The sequence below is a fragment of the Oryzias latipes genome, chromosome 9 (genome assembly GCF_002234675.1).
Source record: "Oryzias latipes chromosome 9, ASM223467v1".
NCBI lineage: Eukaryota > Metazoa > Chordata > Actinopteri > Beloniformes > Adrianichthyidae > Oryzias > Oryzias latipes.
In genome coordinates this window covers 25463382-25480060 of record NC_019867.2, presented here as the reverse complement: position 1 = coordinate 25480060, position 16679 = coordinate 25463382, and the positions used below count along the sequence as shown (strand labels likewise).

At 38.8% G+C, this 16679-nt stretch overlaps 3 protein-coding genes across 5 annotated transcripts; 1 reads left to right on the top strand and 2 right to left on the bottom strand.

Annotated features, from left to right (window-relative positions):
- Nucleotides 1-83: 83 nt before the first annotated feature.
- Nucleotides 84-2680, bottom strand: LOC105354786 (protein FAM216A-like). Of its 2 annotated transcripts, XM_023958731.1 has the most exons (5): nucleotides 2422-2680; nucleotides 1016-1051; nucleotides 705-832; nucleotides 494-617; nucleotides 84-424 (listed from the first exon to the last, which is right to left on the bottom strand). In XM_023958731.1, the coding sequence occupies exons 2-5, from the start codon at nucleotides 1023-1025 to the stop codon at nucleotides 264-266; spliced, it is 423 nt and encodes a 140-aa protein (XP_023814499.1). In that variant the 5' UTR covers nucleotides 1026-1051; nucleotides 2422-2680; the 3' UTR covers nucleotides 84-263. The 2 variants fall into 2 exon arrangements, with proteins under 2 accessions (XP_023814499.1, XP_023814498.1); XM_023958730.1 differs by lacking the exon at nucleotides 2422-2680 and having other exon boundaries at nucleotides 84-617; nucleotides 1016-1377.
- Nucleotides 2681-2778: 98 nt separating this feature from the next.
- On the bottom strand, nucleotides 2779-8939 carry LOC101161315 (ubiquitin-conjugating enzyme E2 G1). Of its 2 annotated transcripts, none has more exons than XM_011479557.3 (6): nucleotides 8771-8939; nucleotides 5267-5369; nucleotides 5048-5145; nucleotides 4741-4919; nucleotides 4500-4607; nucleotides 2779-4425 (listed from the first exon to the last, which is right to left on the bottom strand). In XM_011479557.3, exons 1-5 carry the CDS (start codon nucleotides 8811-8813, stop codon nucleotides 4521-4523), a joined length of 510 nt encoding a protein of 169 aa, XP_011477859.1. In that variant the 5' UTR covers nucleotides 8814-8939; the 3' UTR covers nucleotides 2779-4425; nucleotides 4500-4520. The 2 variants fall into 2 exon arrangements, with proteins under 2 accessions (XP_011477859.1, XP_004072817.1); XM_004072769.4 differs by having other exon boundaries at nucleotides 2779-4419.
- A 571-nt stretch (nucleotides 8940-9510) lies between these two features.
- anapc7 (anaphase promoting complex subunit 7) lies at nucleotides 9511-16371 on the top strand. The gene is made up of 11 exons (XM_004072768.4): nucleotides 9511-9733; nucleotides 11423-11609; nucleotides 12704-12823; nucleotides 13179-13290; nucleotides 13962-14115; nucleotides 14222-14364; nucleotides 14531-14648; nucleotides 14786-14982; nucleotides 15052-15276; nucleotides 15363-15513; nucleotides 15591-16371. The coding sequence occupies exons 1-11, from the start codon at nucleotides 9633-9635 to the stop codon at nucleotides 15778-15780; spliced, it is 1698 nt and encodes a 565-aa protein (XP_004072816.1). The 5' UTR covers nucleotides 9511-9632; the 3' UTR covers nucleotides 15781-16371.
- Nucleotides 16372-16679: the final 308 nt, after the last annotated feature.

Sequence of the window (16679 nt, the reverse complement as noted above, 5' to 3'; positions counted from 1 at the left end):
ATAGAATTAAAAGCACCAAGAGGAATCATTTTTGAGAACTTTATCTCCATTGTTAAAATGTTCCAGGCAGAAGAAATCTGTGAGAACCATCTCTCTGCATTCAAAAATGCCTTTTATAGTAATACAATCAGATTGTAAATAGAGAAACACATTTATTTTATTATGAAGTTTGAGAAATTACGGCTTTCTGCAGAAACAAAACAAAAAAAAAGTCACCACTGTTTGTATAGTCACCAAGACCAACAAAACCTGAACTTTTATCATTATCTTTTGGAAATTTTTGGAAGAACCAGGTCAGAGTGAGCCCTTTTCCTGCATTCCCTCTGTGGTTGTGGCTTGTTTGTCCACCATGTGTCCTTCTGCACATCCTTTGTGAGCGTTCTGTTCTGATCCACATGCTTCCTCTTGCAGGGGTCACTCTGACCTAAAGGACACAAACAAAAGACAAGATAAACAGCAGTGGGGTTTGTGTTCCAGGGACGAGCATACACACCTGACTGGATGCATGCATGCAGCACATTGAGGTAGTGTTTCTTCATCTGCCATCTCATGCGCTCTGTGCTGCACATATTTGCTGCACTGCAAATGTGGCTCTTCTGTCCAGCTGTGAGGACTTGCTGCTAAGCGCCACAAAAAACGTTACTGCGCTGAAAAATGCACATGAAAAACTCATTGACTGCAAAGATAAAAACTCAGAGTTTTACCTGTAAGAAAGTTGCAGAGGTGACAGTTATGGGAGCAAGTAATGTCTTCAGGAGTCGGTCGCCACAAAGATCAGTGGCTGTTTCTTTGTACTGAGCTTTCACCTGCTGATCAGGTCGACACGAAGAGCCTGGAACACAATGACACCTCTACCTCAGAGAATCTGCAGTCTTCCAACTCATGCTTTTTCTTTCCATAAATGTGTGGAACTACAACTTTAATACTTTAGTTTTATAGGCATCCAGAACTTTATATATACCGTATATTTTCAATAGGTTTAAATGTCCAATTTTTGCCAGTTTCATTGCTGTACCTGCACACATTCTCTGGGAGGCTGGTTGCTGGAGAACTGTAAAACAAAAAACAGGAAAAAGTGTCCAAATTATTATTTATTACAAAAAGCCACATACAGAAATGCCTTAAATGAGAGCCCCCATCAGCTCTCGATGTCATGCACAAAAGGTTTAAATAGAAATGTAATGCATAAGCAGCCTTAAAAACAAACAAACATCTGCACTGGTTTGGGTCGATCTAAGAATGTAGATAAGACATTTTGACAACATGATGCAAAATACTAAAAAGGTGGCCACAAAGACCCATAACTTACAAAAAAAGAGAAATAACAAATAATCTGCTGCCAATTCTTATTTAAGGACGGCATTGCTTTTTAAAAAAAAAAAAGCTCCATCTTGCCTTGCATCAATGGTTCAGGCTGGTGGTGATCTAATGCTTTGAGGATATTTTCTTGGCACAATTTGGGCCCCTTAGTACCAGTTGAGAATGGTTACAATGGCACAGCCTTAATATTGTTGCTGATCAGGTCCATCCCTTCATGACCACAGTGTACCAATCTTCTGGTGGCTACTTCCAGCAGGATAACACGTCATGTCATAAAGCTGGAATAATCTCAGACTGGTTTCTTGAACATGAAAATGAGTTGGCTTCCACAGTCACCAGATCTCAACCCATTAGATCACCTTTGGGATGTGGTGGAACGGGAGATTGGCATCATGGATATACAGCCGACAAAGCTGTGGCAACTGCGTGATGCCATCATGTCAATATGGACCAAACTCTCTGAGGAATGTTTCCAGAACCTTGTTGAATTTATGCCACCAAGGATTAAGGCAGTTCTGTAGGCAAAAGAGGGTCCAGCTGTTACTAGCAAGGTGTAGCTACTAAAGTGGATGGAGAGTATACAATAATAAAAATAATTTAAACTGAGAAATTCTACACTTCATTTTCAGTTGATCCACTCCACAAACCCATTTCCAAATGGATCCCTGTTACAGATCTCAAAATAGTTGGGCATGGATTTGTTTAGCATTTCCGCTTTTTTTTTTAAATAACAGTGATAGATTTTTATTTCCATTAAAGTCAGAAAAAGGTTCCCAGCAGTTGAAGGCTGTATGTGACACATTGTCCTTCACTGATGTATTGTTCTGTAAGTGGGAGGTGTGGACACCAGACAGGCTAACCCCGAGACTCTTACAATGACAGATGCATACATCACCTTTAAACCTTTTACATTGCTGAGCCATCGCTTTTATAACCAATCGTGTCTTCTTTAATTGGTGATTTTCAATCACTTTCAGGCAGTTAAAGACAAACCCAGAACAAGATTTAATTTAATTAACAAAAGAAACCTAGCCAATTGTTAAAATTCACTACTTTTTAAAGATAATTTTTTTTTTTACCTTAAAAAGTAATCAAACTCACCATCTTTGTGTCTCCTGACAGATTCTGCAGACCTACGAGACAGTAATTTCAGTGGGGGAATAAACTCCTCAAAATAAGGACTTCTGCATGTTACCTCATTAGGACGTGAGCATTTCCACGTTTGACACGGCTCTCGTTCTTCAGGTGCTCAACAAAAGTAACCTGCTTCTTCATTTTAAATTATAAACCAGAATGTTTCCTTCCGATTGGTTGCAGAGGCAGCAGAGAAGGTGCCTAAGAGGAGGAGGCCAGTACTGAAACGTGACACAACCTCTGGCTTCCAGTTACTGAGGAGAGATACACTTGAACCCCGAGTGTTCTCATCCATTATGTAAAAACACACAAAACAATTACCCGTCTCTTTACACAATTTATTGAGCATCATGTCCAATATACATTGCATTGACACAAACGGGAAAAACAAACAAAAACAAAACCTACAACAGATGGATGGTGTCGCTGGGATGAATCACCTGCGCACAGCGTTTTCAGAGCATATTGCTTCATGACATTTTTAAACGCACCGAATCTGTGCAAATACAGTGAACACCGGTCAGAGGAGGTTATGGTGGGTTAGAAAATTCAGACTGAAAAAGGTTATGTCAACAGCAGTTATGTGATCCACACGAATGCAACAACGGTACACATCGCATTCACCCGGAATCTACCAACGACAACGTCCTACTCAAAACATACCTCGCGCCTGCAAACCTGATTGTATGCGCCGAAAGATGGGGTTTGCTACTTTTACTGTTGGTCACAGCTTAACATGTAACATACATTTGATATTGGAGGTCAACATGGCTTAATAGTCAGCAACACCTTTAGTAAAAGCGAATACAACCCGAACAAGGCGTTTAATAATTTCTCAAAATATAGTTTAGATTTGTCTTTAATTTTCAACAGAACACGCATTTATACTTTAAAATGAGCCGTTTAGTGATACAATGGGGATTAATGAGCTTTATTTTGGCATGAGTCAGAAGGAAAAGGGGCGTAATTTAAGCCATCAAGTGTTTAAATGCCAAAGTAAGGATTATTTTAGTCACATACATTCATTCAAGCCAAATGTGATACATAGTGCCTGACTTTGCAATTGAGCCTCTAAATCTTTCCAGTTTTTCCCCTCAACGTGTTGTTGGTAAAAAGATTGAAACATGTTGGTTTACCGGCAGAAACGGGCTGGAATATTTCCTGACGACATCCAGGTTTCCATGTCCACAGGAGGAAGACAAGTTCAGGGAAAAACATGGAATTTTACATTTGTCTCACTCATGGCTGATCAAGACTTTTAGGAAGTTTGAACCTAAAATTGGCACAAAAAATCTGCTACTGTTGAATTTGCAATGTATCACCCAAAACAAATTTAGAATAGTCTTGTTGGTGTATTCAAAGGCTCAAATCCTAGATTTTAGAGCTCCTTGGGGTTAACATTTCAGACACTGGCGTGACAAGAAAATGAAACAAGAGGCATTTATGCAGAATAATAATGAAACCAAAACCTCTTAAATTGCATTAAAGGTTCTCAACCCATCAGTTTTTACATAGCGAGGTGTGGAGACATGAAGCCAACAGAAGGCAACGGTGATTCACTGACGAAAATGGTATCAAATGAGCAATTAGTTGGGCTGACGGTCTGGTTAGTACACAGCAGGGAGGACACATGGTGACCTAACGACAACGAGCTTTTGTTTTTTCACAATCTTGACCACTACATTGCATAAGAAACCTGGTAGAAAGTAGAAAGTGTTCAGCAGCAGATAAAAAAGCAAGTTAATTTACAGTAGTGACATATCTTACACTGTTAATTTTCAAAATAAATAAAATTAAATATACACTTCCAGGTAGGAAACAGGAGATTTCGCTGGTAGGGTTTTTCCAAATTGGCTCATCTGGCAGACCATTCACAGAAAATAGGGTTGGGGCCAACCAACCTTTGACTGGCAAAACAAGAGGTGCAAAAGCCTTTCGCTGAAGTTTTCCCTCTGAAGGAATTTCCTTTAACCGAGCAAAAAGAACACCAAGATCATTATTACTTCCTGAGGTCCGGTATTTTGGGTAAGAAATATTCCACTTACCCTAGAATTTACAGCTGGCTCCTAATCGAATGCCATCTCTTGACTTTTTCTTACACAACGAGCAACCTTCTTCTTGAACTCCCCATTGGGGTCCTCCCTCCACTCTTTCTGCAACAGCAGCAGCAGATTCTTACAATAAAATATCCTTCAGTCACTTTAAGTAAAGAGTCAAGATAAATGATTTTTTTTTTTTTGGGGGGGGGGGGGGGGGGGGGGGGATGCAAAAAGTAGTGTGACTCACCGCAGCATCAACATTAGCTGGTGAATCACTGTTGGGGTCTGCCAACATGGAGATAACACTTATCATGATTGTCTCTACTGTGTGGATGGGAAGCCAGCGCTCCTCTGGCTTTTCATAACCAAACTTATCTTCTCCTGGCTCGTGCAAAATCGAGATGCAAACATCACCATTCTTGGCAACTGTAGCCAACAATAAAAGGGCAACAGGAAAGAATTAAGTTAACACATGTTCTTCACACACGCAGAAACTGTAACAGTTGCAAAAGCATTGCTCCAAAATGAAACAAGAATCTGCCAATTGTGAGTACCATTGGGATGCCAGATCTCTGTGATGAACTTCATCTTAGGTGGTCGCAGTGGGTAATCATAGGGAAAGGTTAGGTATGCTTTGAAAAACCCCCCTTCACTATAAAAAAAATACAATAAGAATAAGACAGAAGTCTAAACATGTTTTGCTTTTTTATTTAAAAAGGCTGTACTTAACACTTTAATCAGATAAAATCATAAATAAAGTAGGTCCTACTTACAACAGAGTATCTTGTGGACCGATGATCACAACCTCCCACTTGTATATGTCATCATCGTCTATCAATCCAGCTGAAAAGCCCTCTACTGGGTTTTTGTTGAGCTCTGAAAAAAGAAAAAAAAGATTACTTGTTTTAATAATATAGAAACAAAAAGTCAAAAGTCGATTCTTCACATGTGCATCACATACAATGAATCGAAATTCCGTTTCTTACTCTCATGTCTGTTCAAGAGAAGAAAAAATAAAATAAAATAAATAAGGAAAGAAAATAAAGAAAATTTACAACAATTTAGACAGGGGAAAGGGTGTTTAGCATCCTGATGGCCTGGTGTGTGAAACAGTTTCTGAGCCTGGTGGTGCGGGAGCGGAGGCTCCTGTACCTCCTCCCCAAGGGCAGAAGGATGAACAGGTTGTGTGCAGGGTGGTGTGCATCCTTGATTAAGGTGTGTAGGTGTGTAGCTGAAAAAATATGTCTTAAGAACCTAATCTGCTACAGATGGAAGGCATAGGTTTTCCACCAAATTTAGCAAAAAGTAATACTGGTAATGGACAAAGTACATATAAAAATAGCTGTCCTCCTGAGACCTCATGGTTGAAGTGCCTTTTTTTTTATTCCTCTGAGCCATTTGTCCCCTAATGTGCACAAAAGGTCTTGGGAGGGTAAAACTGACAACTATGCTTAAAAGCCATATTCGTGCTTAAAGTCCCACTCAGATCTTCTTTTGATCTATTGTAAAAGTGCTCTCGCAGTCTTTTCATTATGATTATGCAATTTCTAGCAAAGACTTAAAAAAAAGTATTTTTCTAGGACAGTTTCTGCAGAGCAACAGTATTATTATTATTATTTTAATTTGGTTATGGGCGGGACAATTGGTGCGGGGTATGTTAGACCCCACTTCCCAACGTCAATCTGTTTACACGCTCTCCCACTAGCTTACAGCCGCTCCATCCAACATTTCCGAAGCAACAAGAATGACAATCAATATTGGATCTATCCAACCGTAGAGTTTTGATCCAGATGCCAGCTTGGAGGAGGAAAACAAAGACCTACATGGATCCCTTTGTTTGCAAGTGGTTTGGTTCACCTACTGCAAAACCTGTGCCATTACTACAAGCTTTTCTTTTTTCATCTGCTCCTGATTCACAATGATTTGAATAAAGATACATTTAGAAATGCTATTTTAGCTTAATTTACATTTATAAATGGGGCGACAGTGGCTCAGGTGGTTGAGCGGGTCGTCCAATGACCGAAGGGTTGGCGGTTCGATCCCCGCTCCCACCAGCCAAGAATGTCGTTGTGTCCTTGGGCAAGACACTTCACCCTCCTTGCCTCCAGTGTGGCTCCACTGGTGTGTGGATCTGCATGAATGTTCCCGGTGATGGTCAGAGGGGCCGTAGGCGCGAAATGGCAGCCACGCCTCTGTCAGTCTGCTCCAGGGCAGCTGTGGCTACAACCATAGCTTACCATCACCAAGTATGAATGAGGAGTGAATGAATAATGGTTACAATGTAAGCACTTTGAGTGTCATGAAAAGCGCAGATAAATCCAATCCATTATTATTATTATTATTATTATTATAAATAAGTCATCTATTTTCTTGTGGCATTTTTCATATAAAAGAGCAGTTATATATATATATTTTTTTTTTTTAAATATACACACATACATACATGCATACATATACACACACACACACATATACATGAAGTCCTCCATTATAAGGAAAATTCCGCAAAAACATCAAAAGCACAATTTTATTAACATGGGTCTTTAAAATGTGGATCTCTTTATAACAATGTTTCTTCATTTTTTTCACAAGTAAAAAACACAAACATGATTTTCTGTCTACTTTTAAGATATTCAATGATTGATTTCTGATACTACATATGAAAAAAATCAAACCCAAATATTGCTACTTTATCCAACAAATGAAAACTACATTTTGCCACAAAAAGAAAATAATATTTTGTGGAAATTATCCCTCCTGAAGTGATTCAACAGGTGATTCATCAATTAGCAAAGTGGCAGGGAATCAGAGTGCAACACAGTTGAGTCACACACAAATTGTACAAGTGTCATATTACTCAATCTGCTATATCCGTCATCAACTGGAACACAATGTTGGCTAAACGCTGTGATTTCAACACATCTTGACATCACCCATATCCTCAGGCATGGCGGTTTCAGTGCTTATGGCAACCTGCCACGCAAAGCATGGTTGCAACATGTCTAACTTGTTCTAAACGCCACTTTGACTTTAAAAGTAGCTTTTTCTTCTTTCATTTGTATGTACAACATTCGCACTGTGATATGGGCCATTTATATTAAAAAATGTAGGATAAACCAGGTTTTCAGGGCATGTAATACATTTATATTCTTAAGTAAAAGTGCTGTTCTTCTTGTTTCTCTATTTTTCACTGAACTGTTGTAACAATAGAATTTCCCCAACGTGGGATCAATGAAGAATATCTATCTCTCTAAAACAGAGATTTTCAATTTATATATATATATATATATATATATATATATATATATATATATATATATATATATATATATATATATATATATATATATATATATATATATATATATATATGGCCATGATATATATGATATATGATATATATATGGCCATGATAATTACATGAAACATTTTCTTAAGTTGTTCACGCTTTAATGCTGCCTTTTAAAACGTACTGTAAAGTAGGTATGTACATGTGATTTTGAAGAGGAAAAAAAGACTAGGTTAGATAATTAAGTAAAGCTAATGAACGCAAATATTAAGTGAGTTGATGCTTTTTCGCAGAGTTTATAAATCATCGTTTGCTTTCTAGCTTAACTGCTGCAGTGCAAACCGTACTTCATGTTCAGCAGATGATCGTGCTTGGCATTAAAATGACATCACTGATTATATTGGTGATGACTCTTAAAATTAGTCAATATAAAAGCAGCGCATTTATTTTCCTGTGTGGGCTTCGTTCGATACTTAAAAAATGCCAACGGGTACCGCTATCATCCTACCAGAGAAAGTGATTAGATATTATCTTACATAACTAAATAATGAGTTTCACATTTTCAATTACGTTTACTAAGAAAATATATGTTTGTGTGTTGCCCAACGTATTACGGTATTCATGTGTATCATTGGTAAAGCTAAACTCAAAAGGGCTGTGAGCCCCTGAATTCATTATTCCTTTGTTCTGCCCGCTAAATAACGCCGAAGTTGCTAGCTTGCTAGGACGGTCGGCGTTGCTGGTCTGCGTGGGTTTTAGTTTATCTTTTATTCCAACGTGACGTTGAAATCATAATTTTGCCACACAAATGGGCATCTAACTCAAGTAGATTGCTCACGTCCTGATAATTTCGGTCATTAAAGCGCCTGTTAACCAGAATCTTACAGCGTAAACATAGCTTCACAAAAGCTAGCATTAGCCTATTGCTGCTACATAACTAGCTGTTTTCTCCCTGTAATTTTAATATCAAAGAATGCGATCACATTACCTGCCAATTGTTTTCGAAGAAGTAATGCTGATTGTTCGGTCATGGTACGCGTACGTAACTAAGAAAAAAACTGTCTGTATAGACAAATATCTTCTGGCACACAGAGAGGAGGTCCTGCGATGCTGCTGCTGCTGCCGCCGCTTGGCTCCGTGTTTTGACACAAGATTCAGGTGCTAGCTTAAGTGCGCATGCGTGCTTCAAGCTGACCACGCGTTCGTGTTGTTAAAATATCTTTCTGCCAATGAATTAGACTTACAAAAGGACTGCATTAAAAATACACAGAATACCTCGTTGTTTGAAATGTTTTCAATTTAGAAATTTTATGTTGGGGCTTTTTGGATATTTGAATTCCGTATGTTTGTTGACATCTACATGTTTGAAGAACTCGTTCGGCACACGAACATAATAATACATGGTTGAAAAAAATAAACAATTATAAAGTAAGCCTTTAATTTTCAATTATTCACGCGAAAGTCGATTTTTGAGCTAAATACAAACATACAGTGAAAAGCAGAAGATGCGTTCATAACCATCGGAAATATCAAATTCACATTGAAGACTGTTACAAAGAACAAAAACAAAGTAACAAATGTTTAAATTTACGTTCATCATGATGAATGTGTAAACTAAAACGATTTAAATAAAAATACTAAGATTGTATGAGGGTGAATTGATTGCGCTCTTAACCTGTCATTCGTGAATCGTCTGCTAAAACTAATTTGTACAGACCTACAAATGCAGCAGTGCACGGAAGGAAGGCTGCTGAGCGCCATATTTAATACATCAGAGGCTAGATATTTTTTAGCTAAAAGTTCTAACTTCACACCGAAACCTGTAGAAGAGCCTGCATTTTTTCGGTAAAATGAATGTTATTGATCACGTTCGGGACATGGCTTCGGCCGGCCTTCACTCCAATGTTCGCATTGTGAGCAGTTTGCTGCTGACGATGAGCAATAACAATCCGTAAGTATGGCTTGACTGGGACCCGTCTATTTCCCGAATGAGTCTCTACGCAAGTGTTTTGTGGTTTTCCTCCGTTGTCGCGACAGTTTTATATATATGAAAAAAACATATTGTCGTAGTCTTTACGCTATTGTTTGAATGCGCAGCCTACACAGCTTCTTTCTACATGCTTAGCTTGTGTTATGAGATGCATACAGTTAGCCTTCACTCCATTACATAGCCATGTGGAGACTTTGGCAATAACAGTTTGGTGAAGTGTCATTGAGGGATGTTTGAACTCAAATCCCCCCACTTTGTTCACATGTATTGATGTTTTCTTTATTTACATTAATCAAATGTTTTCATTTTCCGGAGTTGATTAGATGTTACTATTTGTTCTTTCGCCACATTTATATTCAAGAAGATGTACCAGGGGGGTATTCCAGAAAGCAGGTTATGCTAGTTACCACGGCAAGTTTAAGGCTAATGAAGCGGATTATCTCAGTTTTCGGTACCAACAGTGGAGGTCTGTTTCACAGTATGTCAAGTTGCCATAGCAACTCATGCTCTGAACATAACCCGGTCTGGAACAGGTTTAGTTGAAGGTTAGTTTGTTTTCAGAGAGGTGAAGGCAGCATGGTGTGTCCATTTGAAGATGATTTAGTGGATGAAAAAGCTCAGATAATACTTTTTCCACCATAGAGGGTGATAAGACCACATATGGATGTTGGAAAGATAACATTTGTTACATTGATCTAACTTAATTATTTGCTTTAGTTGAGATAAATCTTTTTTGTTTTTTGTTAAGTCAGTTACGTGTCATGTTGCAAATCTGTTTTGATTCATGCATTTTATTGTTGTAAAAATGAGCATATCTGCAGGCTCAAACTTAAACACATGAGAGTTCAAGAAGTACAATAAATTAAGATGAAAAAACATTTAATTGAATTGGAGTGATATGACATTTAGTTAGATAAATATGTAAATTTGAGTTAAAAAAAATATTGAGTTGGATAGACGTAAAAAATATATTTAACTCAATTTCTTGTTACCAATTGAATTAATTCATTTAAGTTGGATAAGTTTTATAAATATATATATATATATATATATATATATATATATATATATATATATATATATATATATATATATATATATATACACATCACAATGGAAATGAGATAGAAACTCTTGTGTTTACTTTGTCCGTTCTTTTTCTCCAAGCAGAAACTCTCTTTTGCTGATGCAGCCGTGTTACTTTTTTAATCTTCATACGCCGTCATTCAAATCTCCGACTCCGTCTCACTGACGTATAGCGCTCTCTTTTTTTCACCACGCGTTTCCATGGTGACTCCGTAGATCGGCAATCCATTGAAAATGTCTTTATGTACTTGCTGTGCACGTGCATTAACCCAGGGTTACCAAGTGGAGCGTAATTACGCTAACTCATATCCGGTTTTTTGGAACCGACATACCCAGAGTAAGCAAGTTCAGGCGGATTTCAGCCAGAGTTCAGGCTTAAAGTCAGGGTAGTTTAAACATGCTTCTGGAATACCCCCCAGAACTCCCCGTAATCAAAATGTAATTTTTTATACAGCTGCTGTTTTCGTAACGTTGCACACTTTAAATGCGAAGCTAGTGCCATAAAATAGAGGTATTGTGCTTTGTAGTTATTTTTAAATGAAACTTGTTCGTTTTTGTCTCCAGTGAACTATTCTCACCGGCTCAGAAGTACCAACTGCTGGTTTACCACGCCGATGCGATTTTTCACGATAAGGAATATCGCAATGCGGCCTGCAAGTACAGCATGGCGCTGCAGCAGAAGAAGGTGCTCAGCAAAACATCCAAGGTTCGCACATCAGCTGGTGGAGCAGCCTCCAACATGCAGACACAGGTGAGGGCTTTATGCTTCAACACATTTAGGAAAAAAAAATATGGATGGATGGATGGATAGATGGATAGATGGATAGATGGATAGATAGATAGATAGATAGATAGATAGATAGATAGATAGATCTCAGAAGTTAATGGTTGCATCCCTACAATATATGCAAGAAAATAATAACACTGAAGACCATGAAAGTGTCTGCTGGCCTGCTGCTTTTGATCTATGACCAATACTGATCCTAGAGTGGGGAAACTACCTTTTAATCACTTGCATAGACACATTTTTGGCAGCAGACGTCTTTATCTCAAGTGACTCTTGAAGGGCACCTCTTGGTTTGTTTTTCCTCATCTTCAGGTAATATTCAAAACAGTTTTTACATTTTTTTGTGGCATTTTCTTCTTGATGGAGGACATATGTAAAGAAAAATTAACCTTAAAAAAGCATTTCTGAGTACTTCTTTATTCAAATCTTGGTGAATCAGGAGCAGATTTAAAGAATGCCGTTTGAAAAAGATTGTATTTGTTACGGCCACAAGCTCCGTGCTCCGCTCCAATCTGATACATCCACTTGCAGACAAATAGATCCGTGTACTTCTTTGTTTTCCCCCTCCAAGCTGGCATCTGAATCAAAACTATTAAGATGGTTGGATAGTTCCAATATTGCTAGCTATTTTTGTTGCACTAATATGTTTAGGTTGGGGCTGAAAGCTAGTGGGAAAGTGTGTAAACAGAAAGATCAGTTATGGGTAACGGGAAGAGGTGGCGGCGTTGGTTCATGCCAACAGTCCCTCCCTGAGCTTTGAGGTGAATTTCTAATGAACCCCTTCAGCTCTTACAAATTATGTCCTAGAAAAAGACACTTTTTTTTTTTATTTGTCCAAAAACAGCATCACAATTAAAAGACCACTGGGAACTCTTTTGAAAATGAATCAAAAGATGATTGGAGATGGACTTTCATGTAAAAACAACTGATCAAGTAGTAGAGGTTAACAACAGCTGACCGCTACTGCAATATTAAGACCGTTTTTTTCAAAACCTATTTTACTCTCTGCCTCTAAATAATGCTACATGAGTCTGATGTTTAGAGTCTTTGTCTTTCAGAGTTTACCCTCAGAAATTGAAGTGAAATACAAGATAGCAGAATGCTACACCATTTTAAAGCTGGACAAAGACGCCATTGCTGTGCTCGATGGAATCCCATCCAGACAAAGAACTCCAAAGGTAGACTCCTGCTTTCACGTCCTTGGGTTTTCTGCTCCCTTGCTGGCCTGTTCTCTTCTCCTGCTCTTGATGTTAACCTTAGAATAGATATTAGTGCGGTTCTTCTGGATCTGCTGTTGTTCAAAACCAGTTTTTCTGATAATCCAGAGCAAGAAACTGTTATTTTGAGAATTGTGTCTACAGATTTGACTTTTTTTAGGTTTAGAACTAACCTTACCTTAGTGCTTTAGTTCTAAGCTAGAGCAATAAAAAATAAGGCACTTGTCAAAAAAATAAACAGATTTCTCATGTAAATTGCATAACAAAGTGAGGATCCATGCAGAAATGTGAGTTTATGCTTTTCTTTTGACTTCAGATCAACATGATGCTCGCTAACCTGTACAGGAAAGCTGGGCAGGAGCGTTCTGCTGTGACCAGCTACAAAGAGGTGCTCCGGCAGTGTCCTCTCGCCTTGGATGCCATCATTGGTGAGCACTTGGGTCGTGCACGTGGACTGGAAGCAGTCATACAGTTGACAGGGCTGGATAAGACTGCAAAGCCAATGAATGAACTACTTCCACATTTTTTTATTTGATTTACATTTGATCGCAGTTCAATTTTAAACAGTGGAACTTTCAGTATAAGAATTCTGAATTTGTTTATAAAAAATGAACCAAAAAGCTAAAAGACAAGAAATACTTTAAAAAATATTCATTTATGCAGGTAATTAACCCCTGTTTTATACCAAAGTCTTGAAGTGAGGCTTGATTCAATTTTGATTAAATTAAATGAATTTTTTAAATCAATGTCTGACAAAGTTAATGATGGTTTTCTTAGTTGAATGTGGTTTGCTGGTCAGCCCAGAAGTATTTTGTCTCCTGATCAATGATTTCTTTAGATTTTATCTTCTAAATCTTTTTTCTAAGTGGTTTCATTAGTCTACTACACAAAGGTGCTCACTACTGCAGCTCAGTGGCTCCTTTTTTAGTTATGTTTTGTTACATGAGTTGCCATTTTTATTTTCTACATTTCCTGCCAATGCCTCAGAAAAAAAAAACAAGTTGACATAAGTTTGATATATTTTTTTCTTTCCCTTACCAAAGTTACAACTTCATTGATTGTTCATTTTTAGTAATTTGAAGTGTTGTTGTTTTTCCAGGCCTTCTGTCTCTGTCAGTTAAAGGAGCAGAAGTGGCGTCCATGACGATGGATGTAATCCAGAGCATCCCAAACCTGGACTGGCTCTCTGTTTGGATCAAAGCATATGCTTTCATACATGCTGGGGACAATCAAAGGGCCATTAACACTATTTGGTATTTGTACTGTTTTTTTTTCACGCCATTTTATTTTATTGTGTCTTTCTGGGTGCGTCTTACTACATCCTCCTCAAAGAATCATTTCCAAAAATCCAATTTTCAGCTCTTTGGAGAAGAAATCTCTTTTGCGGGATAACGTGGACCTCTTGGTCAGCCTGGCAGACGTGTATTTCAGGGCGGGGGACACGAAAAATGCCATTCTAAAATTTGAACAGGCCCAGATGCTGGATCCTTACCTTATCAAAGGTGAGTTATGGGATGGGGTCTTCTTATACAGCTGTGTTTTTATGAATTAGTATCTGCCATAGACACATGGAAGAGTCGCGTATTTAATTGTGCGCATGTTTCAGAAGCATTATGGGCCCCGTTTCCAGTAAAACTTGACTTTTTTTTTCTCTTCTTGCACTTGAAGGTATGGATGTTTATGGTTATCTGATGGCTCGTGAGGGACACTTAGAAGATGTTGAAGTCCTTGGTGGGCGTTTATTCAATATATCTGACCAGCACGCAGAGCCGTGGGTGATCTCTGGGTAAGTCTTGAACTGTTCTTCTTTTGATCGAATAGTGAAGGTTTGAAGATCATCAAGTTGCTTTCCCAGACATTTGTTTGTATAATTCATCTCATCTGTAAGGGCAATGTTTGTTTTCTTTCTTTTTTCCCTTCCAGTTGTCACAGTTTTTATAGCAAGCGTTATTCAAGAGCGCTCTATTTGGGGGCCAAGGCGATCCAGCTGAACAGCAACAGCGTGCAGGCCCTCCTCCTGAAGGGGGCAGCACTGAGAAACATGGGCCGAGTCCAGGAAGCCATCATCCATTTTAGAGAAGCCATGCGTTTGGCGCCCTGCCGACTCGACTGTTACGAAGGTTTGTTTGTGTTTAAAACCACAGGACCACGTGCATAGAAAAGCCCTCACTCAAAGTTTAATGTTCCAGGTCTGATCGACTGTTACCTGGCCTCCAATGGCATTCGGGAGGCAATGGGGATGGCAAACAACATCTATAAGACTCTGGGGGCCAACGCTCAGACCCTGACCATCCTGGCCACAGTGTGTCTGGAAGACCCAGTCACTCAGGAGAAAGCCAAAACTCTGCTGGACAAAGCCCTGGCCCAGAGACCCGACTACACCAAAGCTGTGATCAAAAAAGCAGAATTGCTCAGTATGTCGTTGAAAGACGTCTTAACCACCCTCTAAGCCAAGGACACAGTTCAGCTTGACTTATTGTTGTCTCTTTTTTTGGTAAAGGCCGAGAACAGAAGCATGAAGAGGGGATTGCTCTCTTACGGAACGCCCTCGCCAATCAAAGTGACTGTGTGCTGCACAGAATGCTGGGAGATTTCCTGGTGGCTGTAAATGATTATCAAGAAGCCATGGATCAGTACAGCATTGCATTAAGGTACTCAAACAGTTGTTGTTTTTTTTTGTGGATCCCTGCAGATTTTATGAAAACTGAAATGTTTTGTCTCCTCTTAGCCTGGATCCAAATGACCAGAAATCTCTGGAGGGCATGCAGAAGATGGAAAAGGAGGAGAGCCCTGCAGACGCCACCGTGGAGCTGGACGGTGATGACATGGAGGGGAGTGGAGAAGATGGAGATCTGGAGGGCAGTGACAGCGAAGCAGCTCAGTGGGCTGATCAGGAACAGTGGTTTGGGATGCAGTGACCCAAGGCCACAGGCCACTGCATTGTCTGTCACCACAGTGGAAGCCTTTGGCCTTTGTGCTCCACTATGAGAGTTAAACTGCCCCGCAGGGCCGCGTGCTCTTTACTTCCTGCTCGATCCGAGGAGAATACAGAGATGGCGTCATAGCGGCAGACGTTTACTGACATGAAGCTAGTTGCAGCACTCCAGTCAAAGCCTGACCTGGACCCCATTTTTCTTCACCATCATCCTTTACATCAGGTTTCCTTAGCGTCATTCACATCAGTCTTGATATATACATTTTTTCTTTGTGAGCAACGTCAGTCGCAAATGTTGGTGACATTTTACAAATAGTCCTCATATTGTCTTTGGATCCACAGCTCAGTAAGTTTCACAGCTTTACCAGTTTGACAAACTAAAACAACAATGAAGCTCTATCAACTAACCTGCTTCATGCATCATCCAGTAATTTATGTCTGTGTGTTTTGTATTAATGCAGCACAAAAACAAACCCATAATTCATTCTTTAGGTTGCAAAGTTTTACTTAACAATTTTGCCTCAAATGTTTAGATTGTTTTTTTGTATATAATTAAAAAAGATGTCACTTAAAATGTGTTTTTTCTTCATTTTTGTCCCTAGAGCTGCAGGATGGAACCTAATGCTGCACTGTTTATCCCTTTTACTGGTGTTTTTAGTCACAGATTGGTCCATTAAAATCCTAACTTTAAATTTTCTTCAATTGATGAACGCTTAAATGTTAATTCTAAGGAAGCGGGAATTTGTTCTTAGATAAGACCATCATATAAAACATCTGTAAATATCTATTAGATCTTTGCTTTTTAAGCACAAAAGCAGGGGTCTACCTTTTTTGCTAAAAGACCCAGTTTCTTATTGACCAAAACGGAGAGAGCTGCAAACT